General features: G+C 35.7%; 1 protein-coding gene across 2 annotated transcripts in view; it reads left to right on the forward strand.

Moving 5' to 3' along the window:
- The window catches only part of LOC149081612 (uncharacterized), a 60,339-nt gene that overhangs the window by 1,893 nt on the left and 31,730 nt on the right, over positions 1–26,716 (forward strand). Inside the window, exons 2-3 of one of the 2 annotated variants that reach the window (XM_089237015.1) lie at positions 1,790–1,868; positions 3,175–3,304. In XM_089237015.1, the coding sequence (XP_089093141.1) occupies positions 3,187–3,304 (118 nt within the window). In that variant the 5' untranslated portion in view covers positions 1,790–1,868; positions 3,175–3,186. The remainder of the gene's footprint in view (positions 1–1,789; positions 1,869–3,174; positions 3,305–26,716) is intronic. The other variant, XM_089237014.1, reaches the window with a different exon arrangement.

Genomic DNA, 26,716 nt, shown 5'->3' on the forward strand with positions numbered 1-26,716 from the left:
GCTTTAATTTCCTGAATTCTTAAAGCAAACACCATAGAAATAGAAGCAAAAGCGACTAAAAACGTGTGATTATATCTGAAGTCAATTCATTATCATTCATGTGGTGGTGGATGCCGCTGTGGTGGTCGAGTGGTTATAGTGACGGACTCGCGATGCAAGGATCCGGGTTTGAACCCCACAGTGGTGGTCGGCTGAAGTTGGTTTTCTGTGGTTCCCAACTTCAAGGCGCAAATGCGAGCCGATCTCCCCGTTAAAAAGTCTCGCCACAGAGAGCAACAGTCCTACAACGATAAATCATTCAATAATAACACTTCACTCATAGTTAGAAAAACTGGTGGCAGATGGCAGCACTACACATAACAAGCATTACAGAGAAACAAAAAAACTTCATGTCAGGTTTCACTACACGTACACGCACATTCCCGCATGTACCGATTCGTTGGGGGTTCCGCGGGGGGGGGGGGCTGTGCATGTGTGGTGTAGCAGTAGTAGGTAGGGCTCGGGGATCCATGATGTTCTTAAGTCAGCCACCTCGTTGGGCAATTTGCCTGTTGTGGCGTGGTATTTGTATTTGTATGTTATAAACAACGTTCATAAACATTATTTTCCATAGGGAATCAGCAAGACTGTCAATTATTAACGTCATAACCAAGGCATCGCTATCCTGAAAGCAGAATATGCCGAAAATTGTGACCTACATTGCAGAACAATCTCTGGAAGAATTTTCAGAAAAGTATTCTTCTGTGTAGATAAAACGCTATTGGGAGAAATTTACAGCAGAACATTTTCAGTCAGCTGAGTGCTTGTTGCAGAACAATGCAAAACATTTTGCTTTGAATTTGACTAGATTTCACAAGACAAGCAAAATTTTCAAAATTGACTTTGACTTTATAAGATGAACTAGCGATATGTCTATTTTGCAGCATGAGTAGTACGTGTGTTTTTATACTAAAGTCTCCTAGAGGAGGGCTGGTGTATAAGAAGCTTTGAGTATTCACATTGCCTGTCTAGCATCACGATACGTTATTTCATTTCAGTTATTATATGTATTTCTGAAAAAGACCAGGCAAAGCACAAGAAAATTGAATGAAATAATAATTTAATAAAAATTAGCTATATGAGCTTGTGGTTAATTGGTCAAAGCCGACCACAGGGTCAAGGTCATCAAGGATAGACAGTTAGTTGGGTTTTGGAATGCGCTGATGATGGACGCGCTTGTTGCTGTCAGGGATGAATGTTTTCATATTATTTTATTTTGTAATCTTTGTTGTAGTCCTGCCGTATACATTTAAAATTAAAGTAATTTTTTATAAAAATCGTCACTCCTGTCATCTATGCACCTACAAGCTATTAGCTCATATAAATTTTCAGTATATAGGAGATATCAGCTGAAATAGGTCTGACCCATTCAAAAATCAAACACAGCACTGGATACACACTCAGACTGTTAGGCACACACACACACACTTCTGCCACAAATCACTCGGTAGTAAATTACCATGGTTCTTATGGGATCCTATAACTGCTGTTTGAATTTGAAATTCTAACTTAGTCAGATTTTTCAAAAAGGTTAAAAGAGCAGATGGAGGTAAACCATATTTTAATGAATGTCACACTGTTCTTATTAACTTCACAAATGATCTCAAGTTTTTCTGCAACCCCTTAACGATCGCATAATTTTCAAGGAAACAGTAATGAAAATGCCTTTTTTTTATTCGAGAAAATTGTATAAAAATAAGTGTATGAACAATATGTATATTCATTTTTAATTTTTGGAATTTTTTTTTAGCTTGAAATCAAGAAAATTTAAATTTTCAGGAAAAACCAACAATCAGGTTGGGTTATTGTGATTGAATGTTGGCTTTCCAGTAAGTAGTAAAAAATTAAAAATATGTGTTTTAAACATTAAAAGAAAATTCTATGAAACTTACACAAAATAAATAAAGATCAATAATTTTTTCTTGTACGATAAATTTTAGAGCATGATATGCAAAGTCCAATGTCACAATGTGGACAGTAGTACCGAATTCCCTTCCTACATCTCTTATTCTTTGCATCTCTTCTTGAACAACAAACGTCGCATTCTCTCGTGATGGTTGCCTTTTCTTATCAGATGGAGGTATTTGTCTAAGAAAATACCTTTCAATCAAACGGTTAGGGTTATCATCCAATCTTGGCCGGCCTCTTTTTGGAATGGTGTCTGATGACCGATACGTTTCAATATAAGTTCATCTACTAAAGACAAACAAAACATCAAATGGGATTTTTCCCCACCTTTTTTGATTTTTGTAAATAAGATAGGAATTCAAAATAGTTTGATCTAACAGATGAAAAAATATTTTCTTATAGTATTTCTTTCCCCTTTTTTCGAGCAATAAAGTAATCTCCAAGATATTGGTCTACAATATCTACTGCTCCCATATTTTTGTTGTAATCTGTTACAACTGTAGGTTTTTTTCACAACTTTGCTATGGCACTGTACATCTACCATGTCATTTGTATGGACAGTAGATAACATTATAAATAGTCTGGCATGTAAAATGAGAAATAAAAATTTTTCCGGGTATAAGAAATGGATTGTTTTTAATCTTTTCGGTGCGTTACTTTGAATACTCCAGCAGCCCGGAAATATCACGGGCACGAGAAATAGAGGGCAAAACCTCATCCCGTTATTTTGAAGGGCGCGAGAGGGAAGGGGTTAATCGAAAACTGCTTCCTTTCGAGGCCACTCATTTTGAAACAGAAGAAATATGAAAACATTCCTAATGCATTACATAGATTTTATTTCTTTTTTTACACACCATATTGTTTAAAGTTTCCTCTTGCCACCCTACAAGCCATAGAAGAACAACCCTTCTTCCCCAACAGTTCAGAAACTGAAACAGGTTTTACAAGTTCATTTTTTGGAATGCTCTTTTGTTGATTTTCAGAAACTTGGTTTTTGAATTTGTATTAAAGTCTGGGTCAGACCTCTGACCCAGTAAAATGACCATGTCTATTCATATGTGAATACACAATGCGTTCAGTGTTAGCTTATACAATCTTATCATCTGATTGTTTTTCCTATGTGGAAGAAAAGTTTTTTTTGCTGGATACAATTTAAGCAAAATTATTAAATCACACGGTTAAAAGTAAAAAAAAACAATTTTTTAATTATTTCAATTTTTATTCCAGGTGTAAACAACCATGTCAGGAAGAGCAAAGAAACAGAGAAACGTAGCGAATGCAGCTGATATGGCAACATTAAGTCTCAATGAAAGAATTCTTAAGGAATGCCATCAATTGTACACAGATCCAGAAAATGGTAAGTGGAAAAATTAATATCTTAAACCAGGGCTTGACATACCCCAGGCGCCAAGTTCAGTGACAACTAGAAAATTAGTATTGGGGCCTATAAAATGTTCTTATGTGAGTGCTAGGTTGGAGTCTGTGAATGATACAAATTTTTATGATTTTACAACTGTATCTCTTTTAACAAAGGAAAATTATGCCCCAGAAAAGTTTTTTAAAAAAGAAAGAAACCACTGACTTAATTTAGGACTGTTTTTCTTGAAAATAAAAATCACGCTTATGGCTCCTGAGAAATTTGACTGCTGCCTAAATTTTTTTTGATTCATTAAGTCCTGCTTTAGACCTTCAGGGATTCTTAGTAACACTTGCTAAAATATGGCTTCTGTCCTTAACATTTTCAAAACCGCCTCCTTTTTTCTAGAATTGACTAAAACTATTCAAGCCTTTCCATTGTCCAGGGCCGGTTCTGAGCATTTTTCAAGTATAAGCAAATAATATTTTTGTGATAAAAGATGGCTCCTTCCCTTCGGTTGGCACCCTAGAAAATCTGCCTTCTTCAGTTGGCCTCTTCTGTGGCTACATAGTTGGCAGCATTCAAGATCCTGCCCTGCTGTTGTCAGTGCTCTTGCCCAATATTTGGCCAGAAAAAACATGAGTATGTCTTGCATTTATCATATACTGAAAATTATCGTAATTTTCATTAAATCATGAACACCGCTTTTTTAATACAAAATCACAATTCCAACTTGATTGGAAAGATACCATGAGCTACCAGTTAGCTATATAATAAGGCTTTTTATAATGTTTAACCACTTTACGATCAAGGACGTAATATTGCGTCCAAACGCCAGTAGAATAAAGTCAAACAAGTCTGTTTTCTTTCCTCTCTCCTCAACACCACGAAACTTTGTTGCAACCCTACAAATGTATGTAATTCTTTTTATCTCTGTAATGAGGAGGTAAAAAGCTTCTACTATATCATCTGTTTTAGGGCTAAATAGGTTCTACTATATTTTAGCTTTCTTTTTCTAATATGCCATGAGTGAAGCAGTTAAAGTGTTATTGTCCTTTGTGGTGTTCATTCCTCATAACTTGACAATGCCCTACAAGTAATTCACAATTTGTTTTTCTGTATATTCATTATCAAATTTAATTTTTTCATTATGGGTGCTGAAATCCTTTTCCTGGTAGATAAGACGCATTTACTCTATAATAGGTAAGACCAGAGATGCCACTGGACTGTAATTTACCTGGGTCCCGGGACCCAGGTTATTTGAAGAATCTGGGTTCTTTTTGAGTGAAAGTGAGTCCTTCTCAAAAAAAAATTATCTTGAAAAAAATTATTCTCCCCCCCCCATAATTCACTGGTATCTCTGAATTTTCTTCCAGTATGTTCCAGGTCTTTGATCACCTGCTTATACTTCTTCATTGAGTAGGTGATGTTCTAGGTAAGACAAGAAGCTATCTGTGAATCAAGTATAATTCATTTCTAAAAACATGTTCTATCCAAAAAGGTTCATTTACTTTCATTGTCTACTAGTAGGAAAAACTTGCAAAGAAGCTCATTAGCACTGAAAATTTAATGTATGGAATTCCGCACGTGTAATAAATCTAAAACAAATATACAGTTGATCCCGCTTATTACGTTTCTCCCATTTAGAATGTTTTTCCACTTAGTAAAACTTATTTTCATGATCCTAATAATAAGTAATTCTCATTGCAATTTCCTGTTTAAAGTGTTTTCCTATTTATAACGTTTTTTATTACGGTTTTTGAAAAACGTTATAAGCAGGATCCACTTTAATTAACAGTTGAAGGCACACATTTATATGAAGGTTTTTAACAACTGGCTGTTGCGAAGATATATTTCGGAAAGAGAGAAAATTCAACTGGCCCTGCGGGGAATCGAACCCACGTCCTTTCACTTTCCGGGTGAACGCCCTAGACCACTAGACTACAGAGGCACAGAATCTCTCAATCTTTCCTTGGAGTTCGTGTACACTGAAAGGGACCGTACATGGACGGCCGGACCAGACTCAGGCCAAGCTCCCAACTGCTGATGTTGCCACCAGATGGCGACTTATACAAGGATGACGTCACTCTCTGCTACCATATGAAGATTTTTAACAACTGGCTGTTGCAAAGATATATTTCGGAACGAGAGAGAACTGCCCCTGGGGCAGTTGAATTTTCTCTCTATCCGAAATATATCTTTGCAACAGCCAGTTGTTAAAAACCTTCGTATGGTAGCGGAGAGTGACGTCATCCTTGTACACATTTATATATTTACTAATAATCAATGTATAAATTCCCTTCTGATTGATTTTACATTTTGTTAAAAATATCTTAGCATTTTCAATGTCTTCTGATCAAATTTAAAGCAAATCAGATTCTCTCTCTCCTCTCTCTTGGACACTTATCTTCTCATTCCCTATTCATTCTTTGGTTATCCTGGTAAAATGATTTTATTTTCCTTCCCTGATGGTCCACTATTCTGACCTGTTGCCATTTAACTGCCTCATATTTTAATGCCTGAATATGGGAGCTATGTCAGATTTGTGTTGGAGAAAGTTAACAGTGTGCTTATGTGTGTGTGCCCAGCATTTGGCGTATTTTGTGTTCAGTAGGGGGTGCCATCTATCTAGCGCTGCAACTAGATACTTTCTCAAATGGGGCAAGTACACATTTTGGCACACCCATGTAATGTAGAAGAAGCAGTTATAAATGGTGAATTTGGTGCCCCCCACAAGGCCGGCCTGCCCCTCCCAGTTGCGGCCCTATATCTATTCTCCAAACTGGTAATGCGTGCATTTGAAGTTCAATGTACGCATATTTGTGTTATAGGTATGTGTGATCGCCGTGGCAACCAGAAGTTTTTCCAAAGGAATAGCCAACTCAAAATTTGAAATCTTTAGAAAATCATATTTTTAGCCAATTACCATTGCGCAATCCCAAAGTTTCAAACACGGATTTTCACCAAAAGCAAAATTTGGGGGTGGTTATAGGGGCCTCTTCAACCCCCCCCCCCATCCCAAATATTTTTGTAGAGAATTAAAATATTGCAATAAAATAATTTATTTTATACTATCTGTGAAGAATTAGATTCTTGTGCCCCTCCAAAAGCTGATTCTGCTTACACACCCATGATTTCTGCGATTCTAAACGGCAGCTAGATGACAAAACTGTGGATATTCAAGGTCAAGTCTTTAGAGATTCGGTTTTTTCCACGATATCAGGAAGGTTTTACAATTTGAACGGGCGTTCCAATCCTTTACGATTTTTAAAAAAAACCATTCGCAATCGCAATATTGTAGGAACAAGACAAATTTACGCCGTATAAATGCGATCTTGTATATTTTGCGGAGCAAATCAAAATATAAAATAAGTTTCATTGTATCAAACATATTTTGCTTAGAAATTTGATAACTGCAATTAAAATCAAGAAATTGCTCATTGATTCAATGCATTTATTGTCAATCTAATATGAAATTCCAATACTGCATTTTGCATGTTTTTCTGTATGTTTATACACTAAAGGAATATGCCAATTACAGACTGTTGTATGTTTGTTGTATATTTTGCAGTGTGATGTGATTATTAAATTTTTCAAAATTCCAATTTTACACACTTTGAGTGCATCCTATTACTGTGCATGTTATAAGGAAAAATATGGTTGTGTTTCTGTGATGCATTGGTTAGCGTGCTTGTCCAGATCACAAGATGACGAAGATTCTATTCCGTTTTGGAGACAACCAACTTTTCTTTCCAAATGATATACAGTTGCCCCCTCCCTATATTTGCACTTTTTTTCCCCTTCATTGGAATTTTTTTCAGCAACGCTCAGCAATCGTCATTCACGTGTTTTGTTTACAAAATTTGAGTTGTGCGTGTTTAGGATGGCTCATTTATCTAGTGCTACTGGTAATGCTCTAAAAAGACGAAAAACAAATGAAAACTTTACAAGAAAAATTGGATATATTGGCTATGTTTGGCGAAAGTAAGTCAATTGCTGCTATGACTCGCCAGTACAGAATCAACAAATTTACGGTGAAATATATCAAGAAAAAATAATCTGAAATTCGATCAGCCATGGCTGTAGTGCACCTGTGGCAGCGAAAACTTTGTATCGCCTACGGAATCCATGTGTTTCTCATACCGAAAATGCAGGGGGTTTTTTTTTTTTTTTTTTTTTTTTTTTTGGGTACAAGACTGCTACAAAGAAGGTAGTTCAAGGTAGTTCAATTGATTGTAATATTATATTGGGAAAAAGCGAAAAAATTAATTTACTCTTCTATAAAGGGAAGGGCTAGTGAAATGTCTATTTCGTCATAATTTTTAGCAAGTAAAAGTTGATTTCATATGTTTAAGAAACGATTCAGATTACGCAATGTAAAAATCACTGGCAAGCCGCTTCCAACCAGGAGGCAGCTAGCAAATTTTCAAAGACTCTGTCAAACATTATTGAAGAGAAAGGATATTCACAGCAGCAGGTGTTTAATGCTAATGTACTGCACCATTTTGGAAGAAAATGCAGCATAGTACATTTATCACCCAAGAAGAAAAGCGAGCCCCTGATTTTAAGGCAAGTTAAGGTAGACTTACTATGTTGTTCGTTCAAATGCGTATGGGTACATGGTAAGGCCCACTGTTATTTTCAAATCTACGAATCCATGACCATTAAAGGGAAAGGATAAGTCAAATCTCTCGCATAGTATTTTGGATGAACAATAGAAAAGCTTGGGCTACAAAAACACTTTTCCTGGATTGGTTTAAACAATGTTTCTTCCATAAGTCAGGAAATACCTTGAGAGTGAAGACATGCATTCAAAGTTCTTTTGATACTGAATAAAACTCTTGGACACCCAGATGTTAAAGAGTTCAAAGCTGATGGTGTGGAAGTCTGTTATATGTCTCCTAATACAACATCTATCATTCAGCCCCCTTGATCAGGAGGTAATGCGAGCATTCAAGGCTCACTATACATGTCACTCAATGGAGATGATTGTGCATGCAATAGAAGAAGATGCAAATGCAGAAAATATCTTGTAGGTATGGAAGAATTACACTATCGCTAATGCCATTACTGTCATCATTAGAACCATGGCAGCTCTTAAGAGAGAAACAGTCAACTTGGGTCGGATTGACCTTTGACCACAATGTGCGCTCCAGGACACAACCATTTTCACAGAGCCAACTGAAGAAATTATAAAAGACATTGTCACATTAGCGAAACAGGTGGGTGCAGAAGGGTTCAGTCATATGAATATAGAATACAAGTTGAACAGCTAATTAATAGCAATTCAGAGGCATTGACCAAGGAGGAATTAATACAGCTGATTTCTCATAAAACAAGCAGTACCAGACGAAGATCAAAATAAATAAGTAGAAGACGGGTTCACCATGAGTAATTATAGCAGGAGAGCTTCACAAGTTCAAATCAGCAATAGATTATTTTCATGATGAAGATCCCTCTATGGTATGTTCTTTACATGTTGAAAAATTGGTAGAGGAAGTCTTGTCAACATATTCGATAATATGAAGAGGAAATGGCAAACAGAAATCACAATGTTCTGTCAGAAAACATCACCAACGATCAATCGCTGCACCTTCTTTTATATTCCCTTATACTTTTGCATCGATCTGCTCTTCTCATGATGTTCAATAAATGAGATAAACAAAAAAAAACTATGGCTTCGGTTATTTGCAGATTTCCTGTATTTTCCCAACCTCCAGAACGTAACCCCCGTGAATATGGGGGACGGGGGACGATAAGTTAGAGTGATATTGGATGGTTTAGAATTTTTTATATATGCACATGACAGTATACACGCTTTTGTTCAGGGAAATTTTTGAATTTGGTCAGGGAAAGTTAGGGAAATGATCAAGCAGATTTTGCTGGGAACTCTGCTTTTAACTTTTAGATATATATTTGACATCCATATTTTTTATGGGCATCTTTTTTCAGCCACCTCATTGGGCATTTTGTCTATTGTGATCTTTGTATTTGTAATAAACTTTTACAGTTTAATACTGGTCTAAAAGGCATAAAGCATACAGTCAAAATGGTTATTTCTATCTAATCTTGAGATTAGATAGAAATAACCATTTGGTGGGGAAAGTCCTGATATTTAACCAGCCATCTGTCTACTGCGATATGCTATTCTGTCATGTCCATATGCATTGGTGGTGTCTATGAAAGAATATTGTGTCATGTAGATTTCTAATCTATTTCCACATTAATAAGAATTTTGCAGTAATCAAGAATTCAATATATCTATTTAGAAAACTAAGTTAACTAAATAAGTAACTAAACTAGTAATTGTTTCAATTATTATTATTGTTGCTTTTTTATGGTTGAAAAAACAAGACAAAAATAACATGGTAAACTAAGTTTTGATGCATTCATAAAAAATTTTAGTCAAAAAATATTTTTTGTTATCTTCAAACTTTTAAAAAGGGGGGGGGGGAATCACGCACATCTTCATAAAAAAGGGGAGCGATGGTGGTAGCACACGATAAAATTAATTAGCCACGTGACTGGTTAAATGTGAAATCAAATCTTTGACTCAAATTTCCAGGCATGTTGTTCTTCCTTGCTGTTTCCTGGCATACTGGCTATTGCAGAGTGATATGGTATGGCTTGTAAGTTATTAACAATTTAACAAGGAGACTTTTTCCATATCTTATGCCTAAGGGGCCGTTCAAGTATTACGTCAGCAAATGTTTAGCCATTTTTGACCCCCCCCCCTCCCCCCTTGTCAGCAAAATTTCGTCTGTACTTCCCCCACCTCCTAACGCATATTGGTGGGGGTACACGGGATGGGGACATAGGGGGCTCATGCGCCTCTCCCCAGACCGAAGAAAAATATTTTTATTGCAAAAAATTCTTTTAAAAAAATGTAAATTTCTAAAGAAAATACCTTTATATGTTATTATAATCAATTTCTGTTAATTTCAATATAATTTGAAGGGTAAGAACTCCAAATTTCTCTTTAAGAAATTCATTACGACTCACATTTCAAGCCATATATGGTAAACCCTTGACCAGCAGACCAAATGTGGTCTTGAAGGTTATTTGATGTGGCTTGCCCCCCAAATCCAATTTTGTAAAAATGAACTAAGTGGCACATTTTTTTACAAATTGCTAAAATGAACCATGCCACATTTTCAGATCACTGAAGTAGGCCTCAAAGATCACTTTCACATTCAAAGATCACTTAAGTAACCCGCGATACATTTCCAGAACAGAAATGATTAATGTCAGTTTGCAGTTCCAGAACATTTAAACAATCCGTGGCACATTTAGAGATCCCTTGAGTGACACGTGGCACAGTTTTAGAGCACTTAATCAGCTCCCAGTGTGGTTCTACATCACTCAAGTCACCCGCGGAACATTCCCAGATTACTTAAGTGATCCATGGCATAACTACAGATCACTTGAGAGATGTGTGGCTCAGTTCCAGAGCGCTTAAGCGGCCCATAAACTTTTCCATAGCACTTAAGCAGCCCGGACACATTTCTGAGCACTTGAAGGATCTGTGAAACATTTAGAGATCGCTGAAGTGGCTCTGTAAGGGATTTATCATTAGGGTGAATGTTAGTTCAGGTGCCCACAAACTAGCGAAAGTTTTTTATCGTTTTTGGCGCACCGAATAAGATGTCATTAGTAATATTTCATATCTTCATAGAGGGTGGTTGATGACGTAAGCATCATCTAAACCCCCCCCCCCCCCCATCATCAAAAGTCAGCAAATCGCAAAACCCCCCCTCGATGCTGATATAATACTTGAATGACCCCTAAGTGAAGTCAGAAATAAAAGTCTTCTGGTCTCTGCCAGCACTCTTAACCCTTGTCATCTTCCGATTCGGGCAGGTATAGTACAATACATCACTATAGACCTTGTTTTTTTATGACGTGCACTGTGGCATGATGTGCTGAAATATATACTCTCTGCTACTGTGGTAATTGAGTGCTCATAGTGACAAACTCACATTACGTGGACGTGGGTGACCCCACCATAGCCACAGTGGTTGTCAGCTAAAGTTAGTTTTCTGTGGTTCCCAACTTCAAAGTGTGAATGCTAGCCAATAAAAAATTCTTGTCACGGAGACCAACAGGCCTACAATGGTATAATTATTCAATCATTACACTTCATCATTTGTAGTTAGAAAAATTAAGGGCAGATGGCAGCATTACACTGAAACAAACTTCACTCCAGCTTCACAACACATATACACACATTCCAACATACACCAATTTGTTAGAAGTTTCACAGAGGAATATGGACAAGGTGCACATGTGGTTTAGTGGTAGTAGTATAACTCTCTTAACTTCAGTAGAGAGTGAGATAATTTTTTCTCAGCTCAATATATATATTAAGGAAAGGAATTTTTTTCTGGATGCAGGGCTCCCACTCATCCTACTTTTTGGTAAAATGTCCTACTTTTGTCCTACTTTCTCGGTTTTGCTCTACTTTTTTACCAAATCCTATTGACAAAATTTGTGTAATTGATTTTAATTGAGCAGGAAATCATTGATATATTGCCAAATATTACAAATGTTGGAGAATGCAATTAATGATTCTGCCAAAGCAGAAATTTTATCATTTTTAAGGTTATTTGTGGGGGGGGGGGGGAGGGGCATTTGGTTGATTAATTAATTTTTCATTTGCTTAGTTTGAGGGTTCAACGAGTATAGTAGTCATTAAAAGCTTCTGTCTGGGTGGGAAAAATAATTTTGTATTTATTACTTCATGTTCTTGGAAGTAACTAACATTCATCATTCAAAATTATGGTGCAAATAGGTGAAACAACAGTTTGCATTTCAAAGCAGTTGGATACATAGGTTTATTCTAGGTTTCGTGATTTTGATGCTCCCAATACCATTCAGTTGTCTTCTGTATTTTTAAGGCATGAAGAGGCATAAACAATCTTTACAATGCTCAGCAAAGAGCTAGAAATGGAAGTGCTTCATTTGTCAGAAATGGTTACACTGGCATTGAACAGTAAAATGTGAACAAATCCCTTTAAAAATGATGGACAATGCAGTAAAACTATGTGGTTCACCTTGCCTTATTTACATCGGATCTTGTAATCTACACATTTTGCACGGTGTTTTTGAAAGTGGTCTCGAAGGAGCGTCATTCTTAAAAAAAACTTACATCTTCAAAATTTGCTGTGCATTGTCGAAGGGAGTTGACAAGCTCTGCAGTTTGGAAGACTCCGAAAAAGAATGTAATATATATGAGGAGAAACAGCAAAGAATTATCTGTGGTTGCTAGTGCACTGTTTTGGCCAAAAATTGGTTTTGTAACCAAGCCATTTGTCATTTTGTTTTGGCTTGAGTCAATCTTATAGGAAACTGAAATAGTGCTATGAAAAAAAAAGTTAAATCAAAATTAATGTTTTTTTTTAAATTTGAAATTGTTTTTTTTTTTTGCAAAAAAAATTTTTTAGGGATTTTTTTCCATTATGCTACGATTATGTTGTCTAAGAGGGTTACCCTCCCCCATCCTACTTTTCAGTCCTGCGTTTTCCTACTTTTTCTCATTTTTTGAGTGGGAGCTCTGTGTATGTTATACCATGTGAACTCAGAAACTAAAGTCTACTGGACACTGCTGGATTTGGAACCCCAGTTTTCTTCAAGTCTTGGCTACTACCAGAAGACTTTTCTTTCCAAGTTCACCTTGGCATAACATCCAGAAAAAGACTCTTTCCTTGATATATTGGACTCTATTATTAATTTATTTGAGAAATAATTGAAAAAAAAGAGAATCTGATGATGTCAGGAAATCTGAGAAACAATCAGGATTTGATTTTTTTTTCTAATAAAAATAACGGGATGTCATTTCATAGCTAAGATGCACTGTTTTGAAATGTATCCATCATTAGTACATGATGAAAATTTTTAGCTGTGAATTGATTAGTTTGTTCTTGCTATTCCCTATCAAGATGATTATTTTTTTTCTGAGTATCGAAAGACATTTGTTGTTTTTTTTTTTCACGTATAAATACAATACAAAGACATAATACAAAAACAACACCACACATAAACTACACACAACTAATACAAGGGTATGATCTCCCAAGAGACCCATGTCCATCCATGGCAGATCCATTAAAATATCCATACTTATGCTCTGTGGCAGCCAAGAAATAGCTTGTATTGTATAAAGAAATTTTGGGCATTTAAAAAATTCATTCTTTCAAGAACATTTTTATTGTCCTATGTCGCATTAGAATTTTGATTTTAATTTACATTACTCAATGAAAGATCTTTGCAAAGGAAATTGGCTGAAACATATGGTGGTGCCATCTACAAAGCTTGAAAGTATTCATGAGATTCAACCCCTCTTATTCAGGGAAACATCCTTGAAGGACCACTTTTGTGCCTCTATTTAGAGAGGTGGCACCTGAAAAGAGGTGAAATATCATGAAGGGCATATTTTTGAAACAGAAAAATCTGCCCTATATGGAGATGACCTTGAGAAGTATTGGAAAGTTTTTTATTCCACCTTTCAACATAACCAGTGATACCAATAGGAACATTAATCATTAGATTATCTACTTAAAAATATGTATAAAATATAATTTTTTAAAAATATTTTCCTTTATGAATAAACTTTTTTTTTAATCTGGAAGCGAAAGATTCTAAAATTAATTTTAAATCAACAACAATTCCACTCATTTCAGCACTTATGCTATAAAATTATTTTTGTTATAAAAATCACTGATTTTCAAGGAAAAAAATAATTAATTTGTTTTGTCTCTTTCATCATGAAAAGAGGCCATTATGTCCTGGAAGCCTGAAGAACATTATTTATGGCAGTTTTTCTTGAGCAAAAAATCATTCTTGGCTCCTTAGAAATAAGGCTGGTGTCTGAATATATTTTTTTTATTTATCAAGCCCTGTAGTTTTTATGAAGATAGGTTGGATAAATAAGGGGCAAAGAATATCTAAAGGGCAAGAAAAACAAGAAAATACATCAGAAGTTTTAATATACATTTCTAGTTGAGTGTAGATAATGGTTGACATTTTCTTAATTAGATGTAAAATTATAAAAAATGTTGAAAAAAAAATTTATTCTGTAAATAATATTAAAATACAATATATATTTTCAGTTTTTTACAATTTCCCATCACCTGTATTTTAAAAATAAAGTAGCTTAAAACTTGACTTACTATTTCTTATTTAGGGATCATTTAATTTTTTTACAAAATTCTTGAAAGCTGTATAAAAATAAAATTTCTGGTTCTCTTCTTAAACTTTAAGAACAAAAATAATTTAACTATGAGAAAAACTTATAAAAAAATTTTTTTTCTAAAAAACAAACTAAAAAAAATTGCAATTTTTTCATTGTAAAATTCCTCCTTTATTTTTACAGACTAATATTGGGGTAACAATCAGACAGGACTTCTTATATGGCTTTCAGAGTAGAAAAAAGGCTTTTCCTAAAGTTTACCCTGTATTCTGGCGTAATTTTAAATAATGGAGCATGGTAAGCAAGCTGAGGGTTGTAGCTATAGTGCCCCCCCCTAGAAATAATGTTGTTAAAACTCACAGTATGGATACCATATTCAAAAATATGCAATTCTTGCCCTAAAGTTATCCCAGTTTATAGTAGTTGGAGTGAGTTTGACACATTGTTTCATAGGTTGGAAACCTTTGTATTTATTTTGTTTTTTTTTGTTTTTTTTTTGGTACTATAGGCCACCCCATTGGCCCGTTTGTTAAGAGCGGTAGAACGGCGAACGTGCCGCGGAACCGCCGAAAAAAGTTTTATTCAGGTCAGGTCAGGTATTTTGTTTTTTGATGCAAACAATTTTTTGGAAAAATTTTTTTTGTCCCGTGGGTGTCTGTTATTGAGAGGTTTTACTGTATTGTTATTCAACAATTTTTAAATAATATCTCATAAAAACAATGACAAACCATTGTCCCTGTAGACAAAAAAAAAGGCACATTTTGTGAAGAAAATAGGATTTTGTGTAAAAACATTTTGCAAAGAGCAAGTAACCCATTGTTGTAATCTGTTTCTTCATTTATTTTACCCACTTCTGTATTTTATTTGTCTTTTTATTATGATACAAGTAAAAAAAAGTGGTATAATTGGTTTGAATAGGCGGATAACACAATTTTACAGTTTTTGTTAGAGATCTGATTCATTAGAAATTCAGCAGAGCAATGTGTATGAGGTGCATGTACAAATTAATGTTCATAACAATGTGTAGACACAGCTAGCAGTATAACAAGTTAGCATGCTTTGCTGCTGTGCGGTCATATGATTATATTGCTGGGCTACAACCAACACGGCTGAGAACTGACTCTGTTTCAAACTCCACCTGTAGCAGCTAGATTTTCTGTAGTTCCAAACTTTGAGGCCCAAATAGGAGCTAATCACCCTTTTGAAAAGTCACTGAGAGCAACAGGCCTACAATAATACAAATATTCAATCATTCAATTTCACTCATAGTTTGAAAAATACATGGCAGCACTGAAATTCGCATAGGTGAAGAATGTGTTAAAAATGTCTTGCAGGTTTTGATAGTAGGTTTTAGAAACAAAAAAGGTATACAACAAATGTCACATACCATTAACCCTCAAAATAATCTCCATTGGCATCTAACACCTTAAGCCAGGGATTCTCAACCGGTGCTCCGTGGAGCCCTTGGGGCTCCTTGTGCACTCTCTAGGGGCTCCGCGGCCGCTCGAAGAAAATTAAAAAAAACTAAAATTTGAAAAAATAATTGTAAATATTGTTAAATAGTAAAAATAAATCAGTAACTTTGATAATTTAAAAATTGGCCTGCAGGTACAGGGCTCCGCCATAGAATTTTTTTACTTGAAAGGGCTCAGCGAGTCAAAAAAGGTTGATCGCTGCTGCCTTAAGCCAATGTCCCTCCAGCTGTGCAGTGTCCTGGGAGCTGGAGGGACATTGGCTTAAGGCATCAGTCACAGAGAGCAGCAGTCCTAAAAACAGTACAAATATTCAGTCACTACACATCACTCACTTCACTTCTGAGATATAGTTGGCAGCACTGAAAAATCATACACAACACTAGATACGCACTCAGACTGTTAGGTACACGCACTTACGCTTCCGGCACAACTCACTAGGTAGTAAATTGCCTATGGCAATAGACCGGTTGTGCTCAGTTTGAAAAAAAAAAAAGTGTCCTGGGAATAAAAGCCTGGGGTGCAAAGAATTCCATAGGTATCTACTTCATATGCGAAGGCTTTTTCATAAAATTAGTTGTTTCAAAAAATATAAGTGCCCATAATCTGTTAGCACAATATTCAAGTGAGATGGTACCATCCGCTGTACCTACTTCCCAAACCTTGAGATAAGATTCAACCCTTCCATTATCTGGACAACTACCCTTGAAGAAAAACTTTTGTGGATGTGGTAGGCACCCCTACAGATTTATTCACATACAGAACACCAGATTTTTACATGTCATCGAGTTTATCTACAGTTTGTGGTCAGTACCACCAGATCACACATGTACCTTGTAAACATTCCTCTGAGGAATTTCTTATGGTTGGTGTGTGCATTTAACTTTTGTCTGACACAACAGATTTATTTGCAACCGTGTCTGTGTGTTACAGTGCGTGCTTAGATTCTTTGGAGAATCTTTGTTCCTCAAGGAATCAAAATTAATAACGAATAATTACATCCAGCTTTACTTTTTTCTTTTCTGCCCACGTGGAGACTAGACATGAAAACATGACATCTTCAAAATATTAATCTTCTCCCAAGTTGTCATTTATTGTCTGTGGACTGGATTTCGTAAGATAGAAACTGTTACAGTATCAATCTTATTCAATATTCTCTCACGTAGTGACCAACCATTGCCTCTAGCATGTAGTGCCTGTTGATGACATTTCTATTCTGATCGAATCTGTTGGTGATCATAAGTAGAGATAGACTATAGATTTGAAGTGTTAGGGGGAGGACTATAATAATGATGATGATATCAGTACTTAGGGTGAAAACATGTCAGTTTCAGCTCAAATAACTCATGAACCGTGGACTATAGAAATATGCCTTTCAATCAAGAAAGGTACTCGAATAGTATGCACATTTCAGATATGTAATTTATTTTACTGGTGACTGTGTATGTACAGAGGTACCAAATTCAATTTTTTTACAATTTCCCCTGACCTCTAACTTAAAATCAAAAATATGTTGGCCGGTCTCTACAGAGTCCAGAAAAAAAATCATGTTTCGTAGCAATATTTGCTGAGTGATTGCTGATTGCAAGTTGAAGGAAAAATGCTAAACTGCTAAAGAATGTTTTGTATTTTTTCTCAACACTGTCCCTTAATATGTGATGTTCTTTCCATCATTTTCAGCAATTTTTGAATACAAATATCTAGGCTATATTGCAATTGGGAACATGGAATTTTTTTCTTGTCAGTAGAGACTGAGCAACACCTTTCCAAATAGAAATTGGAGGGGGGGGGACTGTATGAAAACTAAATTTTGTATTTCAGTATGCGTACAGGGTTCTCTAGTGAAATAAATCTCTCTCTCTGAAGTGGGGGCATGTCATTTGGTTACTTTTTCTGAATAAAAGTATGTTTTCATAACAACGGTTCAGAGCGTTTGAGCTGAAACAGACTCAAGTTTTCACCCTGTATTGAGTTTCCACCCATGTTGATGGTCCACAATTTTTTTGCTCATTTGCAGTTTCTTCAGCAAGCTGAAAAGGTCTGACAACATTATGCAGCACTTTTAAAGCTTGCTTGCTTTCTTTCTTTCAAACCAAATACAACTCCAGTCTATTGCGATGGGCAATTAACTACTAATTGAGTTGTGCCAGGAGTATGTATACCTAACAGTCTGATTGCCTATTTTGCATTGTGTATGAATTTTTAGTGCTACCATCTCTATTTCAAATTGTGAGTGAAGTGTAATGATTGACTATTTGTACCATTGTAGGCCTGTTGCTCTCTGTGATGAGATTTTTTAATAGGGAGATCAGCTCACATTCGTACCTCAAAGTTGGGAACCACAGAAAACCTAATTCAGACGACCACCACTATGGCATCTGTGGGGATCCCACCTGGGTCCTCGCAATGCAAATCTGTCACTGACCACTCGACCACCACAGGAATATCACTTCTAAAGCTACATGATTCTTAGCATAACCCAATAAGTTCCATTCAGGGAACACTTTTTTATGGATGCTGTTTATGTGTTACAATGTGTTATCCCCTGTGGTGGTAGTCATGTGGAACACATACTGCTGTAATAAACGATTTGGAGGCATTCTGTTCGTTATTTGCGTATCTTTTCTTTGACTTGTGTACGTCAGCATCACCTATCGGCTGTTTTTTAGTTGTTGTTTTTTTTTCCTGTCTCAAAAAAATTCCCGTGACCTAGCGATGCTAACCCTGCAAACTGTTTTTTATTTCAGGTTATTTTTCCGGTTTTTATTAATTTTTAAAGTTTCTACGGACTTTTTGCCCATCCTGTACTAAATTTATTTACAAGAAGGGAATAGAAATTCACATCATTGGGGAAAATCCTGCTTAAAAAACCACAAACTCTGTGTGGACGACGTCACAACTTACTTATTCGTTAGAACAATTCTGGAACTCTCCTGTGGTACTATAGTTTTCGAATGTGAGTATGTAAATATTTAAGCTGCTACTTCCACCTAAGCATGGAGGTCTTGGAACACCACTTTGCTCGGAGACCCATGATTTGAAGAAGTGAATGCATCAAACTCCCCACAAGAAGAAACCTCACTGAACTCTAGCCGAGGGTAGTAGATGTGGGACCGAGTATGATATATCGGGAGTGTCGATTGTAGGTTCATTGGATTGTCTCATATTTTACAAATATGTTTATCGTATTTCTTTTCAAACGTGTCAATTTTGCTACAATTCACTACCTCCGGGGGTAAGCTATTTCATTTATTAACAACCCTATTAGAGAAAAATTTCCTGTGACACCATAACCTCGCATTGTCCCTTACCAATCGATACTGGTGTTCCTTTGTAAAAGCAGTCGATTGGCGGTGTACTAAAAGTTCATGGTCCATCCCATTGAAAATTTTGAACACTTCGATCATATCTCCCCGACACCTGTGTTCATCCAATGTAAACATATTCAACAAATGAAGTCTCTCTTCATAACTCAAGCCCTATTGCATAGACCTATTTTTTTCCATTTAATTCAGCTCTACCCCCCCCCCTCCCCCATTTTGAATCTGTGCCTGGCCCAGGGTGACAGAGATCGATCGTATTTATTAAATTTCCAATGAACGGAAATTTAATAAATTTGTGTGTGTGTGTGTGGGGGGGGGGGGTTATTCGAGAGGCCACGAGAAGAAAATAATATCCAAAACATAGTTTCCCAAACTTTTCGTTCCATCTCTCGCCCCCTTTTTCAGAAATATTTTCTCTCATCGCTCCCAACTCAACTGAACCGATAGGATCCAAAGTTTAATCCGTAGCTTCTATCGCCCCCCTGGGCCATTCCATTTCCCACTTTGGGAATCACTGGTCCAAAGGGAAGAAGGTTGAGTAACATTTACTTTTTCGTCACGCTTATCAGTTTTTTGGTTTCAATGACAAAAAAAAGTTATTTAAAAAAAAATCATTTGAGAAGAATGTATCGCCTTTTTATACGCGGATTATATTACTGTTATCTGAAGACTCATTTACTGACATTGATCTGGTTGTCAATGTGTCATCACCCTACCGATTCCTCAGAGGTTCCTCTACTAAAAAGGATGGATGGGTGTGTGGGGGGGGGGGGGGAATTTCATATCTGTTAAATTTAATTTGTATGGCCATTGACTTATGCTTATTCAAAAAATTTCAATGTAATTTGCTTAGAGCAAAACCTTTGCTTTACACTTACAGTACTAAGAATGAATGCGCGTTGGAAAATGTGTAGGAATATTGAAATATGGACTCTTATATAAATTGGAGATTTATGTGATCAGTATTAATTATCACTAAGCGATGTATCATTTATGCCGTGTGAGTAGTTTGTTCTCGACAGAATTTGGTCTTGCTGATTTTATTAGTTGATCTTGCTAAAAGTAGAGAGAAAAAGGCTTTCTTATCATGACCACATCTGGCAGCAGTTCGTGTTTGTATTTTGTCTACGTCTGCCAACATGCATATCAGGACTGCTGCAGGTGTTGGTTTCCTTGACCGTGTCGCTTTTCCTTTTTTTTTCTTTTTCCATTTCATTTTTTATCAGCCGGGAATTCCTTATCAGCTTCAGTCAGTGCTTCCTGCCCGGATTTTTTTTCCTTGGAAGCCTTCTAGTTATAAGGCCAAGCTGTTGGTTTTCCTTACATCCGCTTGCCGTGGTAGATGATATGATGATGTGGAGTCGTCGTTCTCTTACCATATATGTTGCAAGAAAAATGATTGGGAGAAAAAAAAAGAATATAAAATAACAATGGAAGAATTATATATTGAAAATATTGTATAAAAAAATGACTGTTTCGTGGTATGAACAAGCTTTTAACAGTGAAATTGGATGGGGGTTTAACAAACATTCAAAGTTTTATTTTCAATATCTTCCAAAAAATTGATTTACCCTATTAAGTTAAAACCATTACCCCTACCACAGAATGGTTTTCTTTTTCAAATGTGAGTGGTTCGTCTCTCAATAATCACCATTTTCACTGTTACTCACAGGAAACATTCATCACTTTCGCAGACCATATTTTGCTTTGATTCAGAAATGTATTTACAATAATATCGAGAAAATTTAAATTTATTCTTTTTGTACTGTTCTCGGCAGTATATTAAGGTCCCATGATATTCGTTATTCAGAGAGCTCGAGTGATTCTTTTCAGTCAAAAGCCCATTATGATCTGAACTTTTTTTTCGGGATAAAGGGTGTTACTAAGTGATCTGTATCGTGTTATTCTCGTTTTTCACCCTGCCATTGCCACGGGAATACAAACTATTTGTCAGCGGGTCGTTGCTCCGGTCTGTTAGATAGCTGACAGACCGTATGCAAAAGAACATGCTTTCAAGACTAAGGCAGAGAAAACAACTGCAAAGAAGAAGTATGATATTACAATCCTAGAAAATATGGGGGTATTTTTCCTTGTTAATTATTACGCGTAAGCAGAAAAAAAAGGTTTTTTTTAAACCGTTGGCCGTTACAACGCAGTTATTCGGTCGCTTTGGTAGTTTTGGCCACGTGACCCTCCATCATCACACCTCATGTTCCGTTACGCCACTGAATTCTTGCCCCATTATTGCTTTGGATAGTGAGAGATTCCCCTCGAAGATTCGCGACCACATCGAACGACCTTGATACGTATCAGTGCGTATTCGTGGCCGCCCTGAAGCTTGTTGTGCCGTGCGATGCTATTCACCGAATCAGAGAATGATGCTTGTCGCGAAATCATTCATACATTTAATTGGCAAAAACGATGTGCCAGTGTGGTTTTTCTTCTCTTCGTTTATTTTTTATTTTTTATTTTTTTTGAGGGGGGGGGGCTATTCGTTATTGTTTACATGAATTTTCTTTTTTTATATATTTCAATTCATCTTGTCCGATAAATGACTTTTTTTGGTATGTTTTATGTACGACTAATGCTGGTTTTTCTAATACTGGGACTCTATACAGGGTGCATAGGAAAGTCTTTCTATTCTGGTATAACTCGCGAACATTTGATCCTAGAAGCATACTTCCTATTGGAGAAAAAGTATCCAAATAGCATGTAGATAGTTCTTATCCAAATGCAAAGGCCACAGAGGCAAAATGCCCAACAAGGTTTCTGAAAAAAGATGCCCATAAAAATATGGATGTCAATTATACCAATATACAGCTACCCAAAATAAACTAATAATTGTGATAAGATATGATACACACTGCCTATAAGAAATTATGGTTGTCTTATCTAAGTGCGAATAGCCTCTTGATTTGATAAATCGATAAATTTATTTATTAAATTTTAAAAATAACTTTTTATGTGGTGTCACTGTTCTAGAAAACCCAATTAGGAAGCTTTTTTATGTCTCCTGCAGCCAACAAAACATTCCGCTGAGATGTTTGAATTCGAAAATCTCTGAAAATAAAGGAAGGAATCGCATAAACTAACAGACAAACTCATTCTACGCTTCATATTCTGTTCTTTCCCTAATTTCAGTGATTTTCGAATTCAAATATCTCAGCGAATATTGAACTTAAAAACATGAAATCTTCTTTGTTGACCTCGGGAAAAACAAGGCAACTTTGTAATTGGGTTTTTGAGAACAGGGTGTCATATCATATCCTCATTTTTCTACTCGGTTATAATATTTCACCACGCATTTTTGGTGCCGTAAAGAAGTGTTTTGAAACCCTCTGTATAAAATCACCCTTCCGTTCTACAGCGTTCCAGAATTGCATGCATCAATTTTGGAGAAACCGTAATGTGCGGGCTCTTCCGGACTTTACGAAATTTATAAGATTTTTGGCCTACATTTTTGTCCCTCAAAAATTTATAACACTTTTTTTATAATATATTAAATCTAAATTTGACTGATTTTCTGGAATTTTGGCCTTCTTAATTAAAAAATATGATTACTGGCACAGCAAATTCTTTGTTTGCGAGAATATTTATTTGTGCACACTCGTCATCGATATATCGCAAAAAAAAGTGAATGACAAATATGGTGCAGTCTTGATAATACGAGGTTGAACGAAACAATGACCACCCTCGAATTTGGGGGAGGGGCGATATACACATAAATTTACAACAGAAAAGGAATTTTGAAAAATTCCGGTGTCTCGGAATTATTTGGAACTTCTAACTTTTAAGACAATTGTATACTCTGTCAAAAATTTCTGCATTGACACGCTCAATGAATTATAGTCAGGATTTGCTTTTTTTTCGATGTAGCCAACGGTCCTCGTATAATGGCTTATTTGTGCTTGAATCGTTCGAAATTCACATCCTAATCAAGGCATTTCCATAGCGCACCGACCACCTCTAGTTCAACAAACCTGGGTTCGAATTTCGATAAGAAACAAGAACGTAGCTATTTGGAATCTGTTTCAAACTATTGATTTGGTTTTATTTACCGTAAAAATGCATAAAGATCATCGAGGTGCGAAAGAAATTGTCGAAATGATTATTCAATGCTTTCGAAATTTCAAGTTTTAGTTTTGCTGGGGGGATCGTTTTGCGCAATTTACATAGATGTGTATGTGAAGAATGAGCATGAATTTGGTTTATTGATGTTGGGCATTTCACAATCTGCATAGGGCGAAATTAGGCTGTCATTGATCACTTGAAAATCCCCCGAATATCATATACTCAATCATTGTCAGCTCTACATGCAGTGTTAAATAAATAAGCAAATTTTATTCGCTGATTGTTTTAATTTAAGGAAATACGCAATCGTGTTATTTGAAAACATTTTCAAACGTTCAAAAATATGAATGGGAAAAACCCAATATAAAAGTGTTAAAATCACAGGAAAAAAATTTGCATATCGGATTGGAAAAATCGGCGTGACGATGCTGTGTTATGTGTTGCTTCAATCAAATATGCAGTTGATACTAATCGTAGAAAAAAATAATCTCAAGTGGTAATATAATCTCACTCTTTTAATATTGCCAAATTTATTTTATTATTTAATACGAAAGCAATTTCGTGCCTCTTCCAAAAGGGAAACTTGCTTGCGGAAAAAAAAAAAAGTCAAGCCAAATAATGTCTTATTATTTATTCTTTCTCGCTGCTGATTTTTCGCATTTTCCAAAGTTCTTTCACCCTTAAGAACTTGATTTGGTCTAAATAAGTGTACAGACAGATATATCTAAGGGGAATTGAATCTCTCTCACTCTCTATTATTATGATAAAAAATTTGACATAGCCTATGGTATTTACAAAACTGAAAAGAAAAATATATTTGCCTCCATTTTCGTTATAGAAATGAAAATATTCTGTGTGAATTTTTCACGAGAAAAATTCAATGCGCAAAGTTCAATATAGGAAAACGAAATTAGCTAAAGAAAATATTCTCTACATGGCCGGAAGTGTTTTTTTCACCTCGCCGGTGTAAAAAATAATAAAACTCGTTTGTGTTATAAGAAAGAAGAATAAATGATGATGCTAAAAAGCATACACAAGTACGGTAAATATCTGTTTGCAACATGTGCTATAAATTTTAGATTAATTGCGCCTATTCTACTGATCTCGATACGAATTATACCTTTTTAGTGTTTTTCTGTTTAATGGATAAAGTAATAAAATTCGTTGAGGCATTTAAATATGACGTTTTTTTTTTTTTTGTTCTTCGTATAAATTTTCCCTATAGCCAAGACTATGAGAAAAATACCACTCATCTTTTAGACGATGATAGTTGTGAAAACGGGGAGGGTAATGATGACAATGAGAAATTATGCATGATGATGCGATGGTGTAATTAACATGGATGCGCATATTTTTTTTAATGCAGGCTCATTAAAAAGTTATATTTCGAGAGAGAAATACAAGTACAATATCACTTACACATAACTTGGTAGTATTTAGCAAGGTCGACGATACTATTCGCGTCTTGACGCCTTGGAATATGTCGCCTTTTGTTAAATGTTTTAAATTGTTCACAAAAGAGCACTGCATTTTTTAAATCGAATATGCCTCAAAAACTATTTTTTTTTATAATTGAAAATATTATTTCATTGTAATATTGTTCCCCTTCAGTTGATACAATTTATATATTTCTATGTTTTCTCCTAAAAATCTTATTAAAAAACTTGTCTGCCTGATTTTTTGCAGGTATTTATTTTATTTTTTTGTCTTTTCCCATAGAGAGAAAAAAAAAGAGGAAAATAATAATGAGATATAAAAGTTGAGTATTTCATAAAACTTAAAATGCGTATCCTAGAGAATGCTCTCGAAACGTTAGTGTCATTCATAGTAATATCTTGAGAACGAAAAAGAGGGAGAACTGATTTTTTTTTGCTAATGTTTCGTTACCATTTCCGTGGTGGACAATTCGTTCCGCGTTTCTTATATTTTTCGTCGAAGCAATGAACCAAAAACATGTTTTACCTAAAGCGTTAGGAAAACCTCATGATCATTTTTTATTTCACGTATCGGATCCAAATATAGTTCGTTTTTGTTTGTTACTTCAGGTGTTCTGTGAATAAGGATTGAACTAAGAGCTTAAATCAAGTAAGACCTATAACGCTACACGTGTGTGAATACTGCGTTGTAGCACATAGGTACGGAAAACGGTAACACTTTCGAGATTTAAAGTCCATCAAATACGTAATTTACTCTCCTGGTGTTTTTAATTTTTATTTGCTTAGATGGGTTTGAGACTAAAATTCGTCTTTTTTTTTTCTTCCTGTTTTGTGTGGTTTGCTTTCCAATAAGCTAGAAGAGAAAAAATGTGGGTGGTTATATGCAATTATGGAAAACTTTTTAGGCTCTGTACCAGGCTGTTATTTCGCCGCTCACCGTACGAGGGTGGGAACATGCAACTAGCATGTATGCATAGAAAGACGCTTATGGTGAGCGCTGCTCGTTGTTAACGTAGAGCTAGCTGACTATATTTCATACATATATGTGGTTCGGGTTATGCAACGTGAACCTCTTCTTGATTGTGTATGTGTTAGCCCTACTAGAAAAACCGGAATTCTCAGTTATTTCAACTCTCTCTCTCTCTCTTTCATCATTACCCTTCATTCCGTATCGCCCTTCTTATCTGCAAAATATTGTTATGTATATACAGTATGTACGTTCTCTCTCTCCCCTTCCCTACTTGTCATAAACGCAAATCGTTTTTTCCCCCAATACAATCTTTGTTGCTCTCACCGAAAATATTCAATGTTCGCGGACATTGTGTCATTTTGTGTAAATATCAAGTGTCAAAATTGTCTGGTTCTCATTTTTTCTTTCAATATTCTCGATTGATTGAGGGAGGAAGGCAATGAATGAAAACCAACTTGTTAAATTAAAACCGAGTGTAAGTTACCGAATTGATCGATTTTAAGACGATCCCCCCCGTCGAAAATAAAGTGAGAAATTACATGTGCCGATGTGAAGTGATGCGGACATAAACATTTTTTATCCACTTCCTTCTTAATGTAATAAATTATTTCTCTGATCAGTTTCTATTACCAAGTAAGGCGAATTAATGAAATCTTTGAATTTCGCTTGCGCGATTCAAAAAATGGAAGCTTCTGATCATACCTATATCAAAATATTTAATTATGTCATTTGATATGTCGAGGTTTTCCTCGTTGCTTGTGTATAGAACATAACGCGGGTACTTCCCCCCTACCCACAATGTTCGAAACTTCGATTGCCAACGATACGGTTTAACGTTTTCCCTCTTTGGAAATAAAAATTAGTGAAAAGTTTGGTTTCCAGTATCCCAATTTTTTCCCCTTTGGGCGCGTTATGTTATCTTTCTTCCACACTAAAATGTTCGTTGTCATCA

This window comes from Pholcus phalangioides, unplaced genomic scaffold (assembly GCF_987345545.1).
Source record: "Pholcus phalangioides strain wild (caught in Gottingen) unplaced genomic scaffold, Ppha-v1.0 ptg000009l_1, whole genome shotgun sequence".
Lineage (NCBI taxonomy): Eukaryota > Metazoa > Arthropoda > Arachnida > Araneae > Pholcidae > Pholcus > Pholcus phalangioides.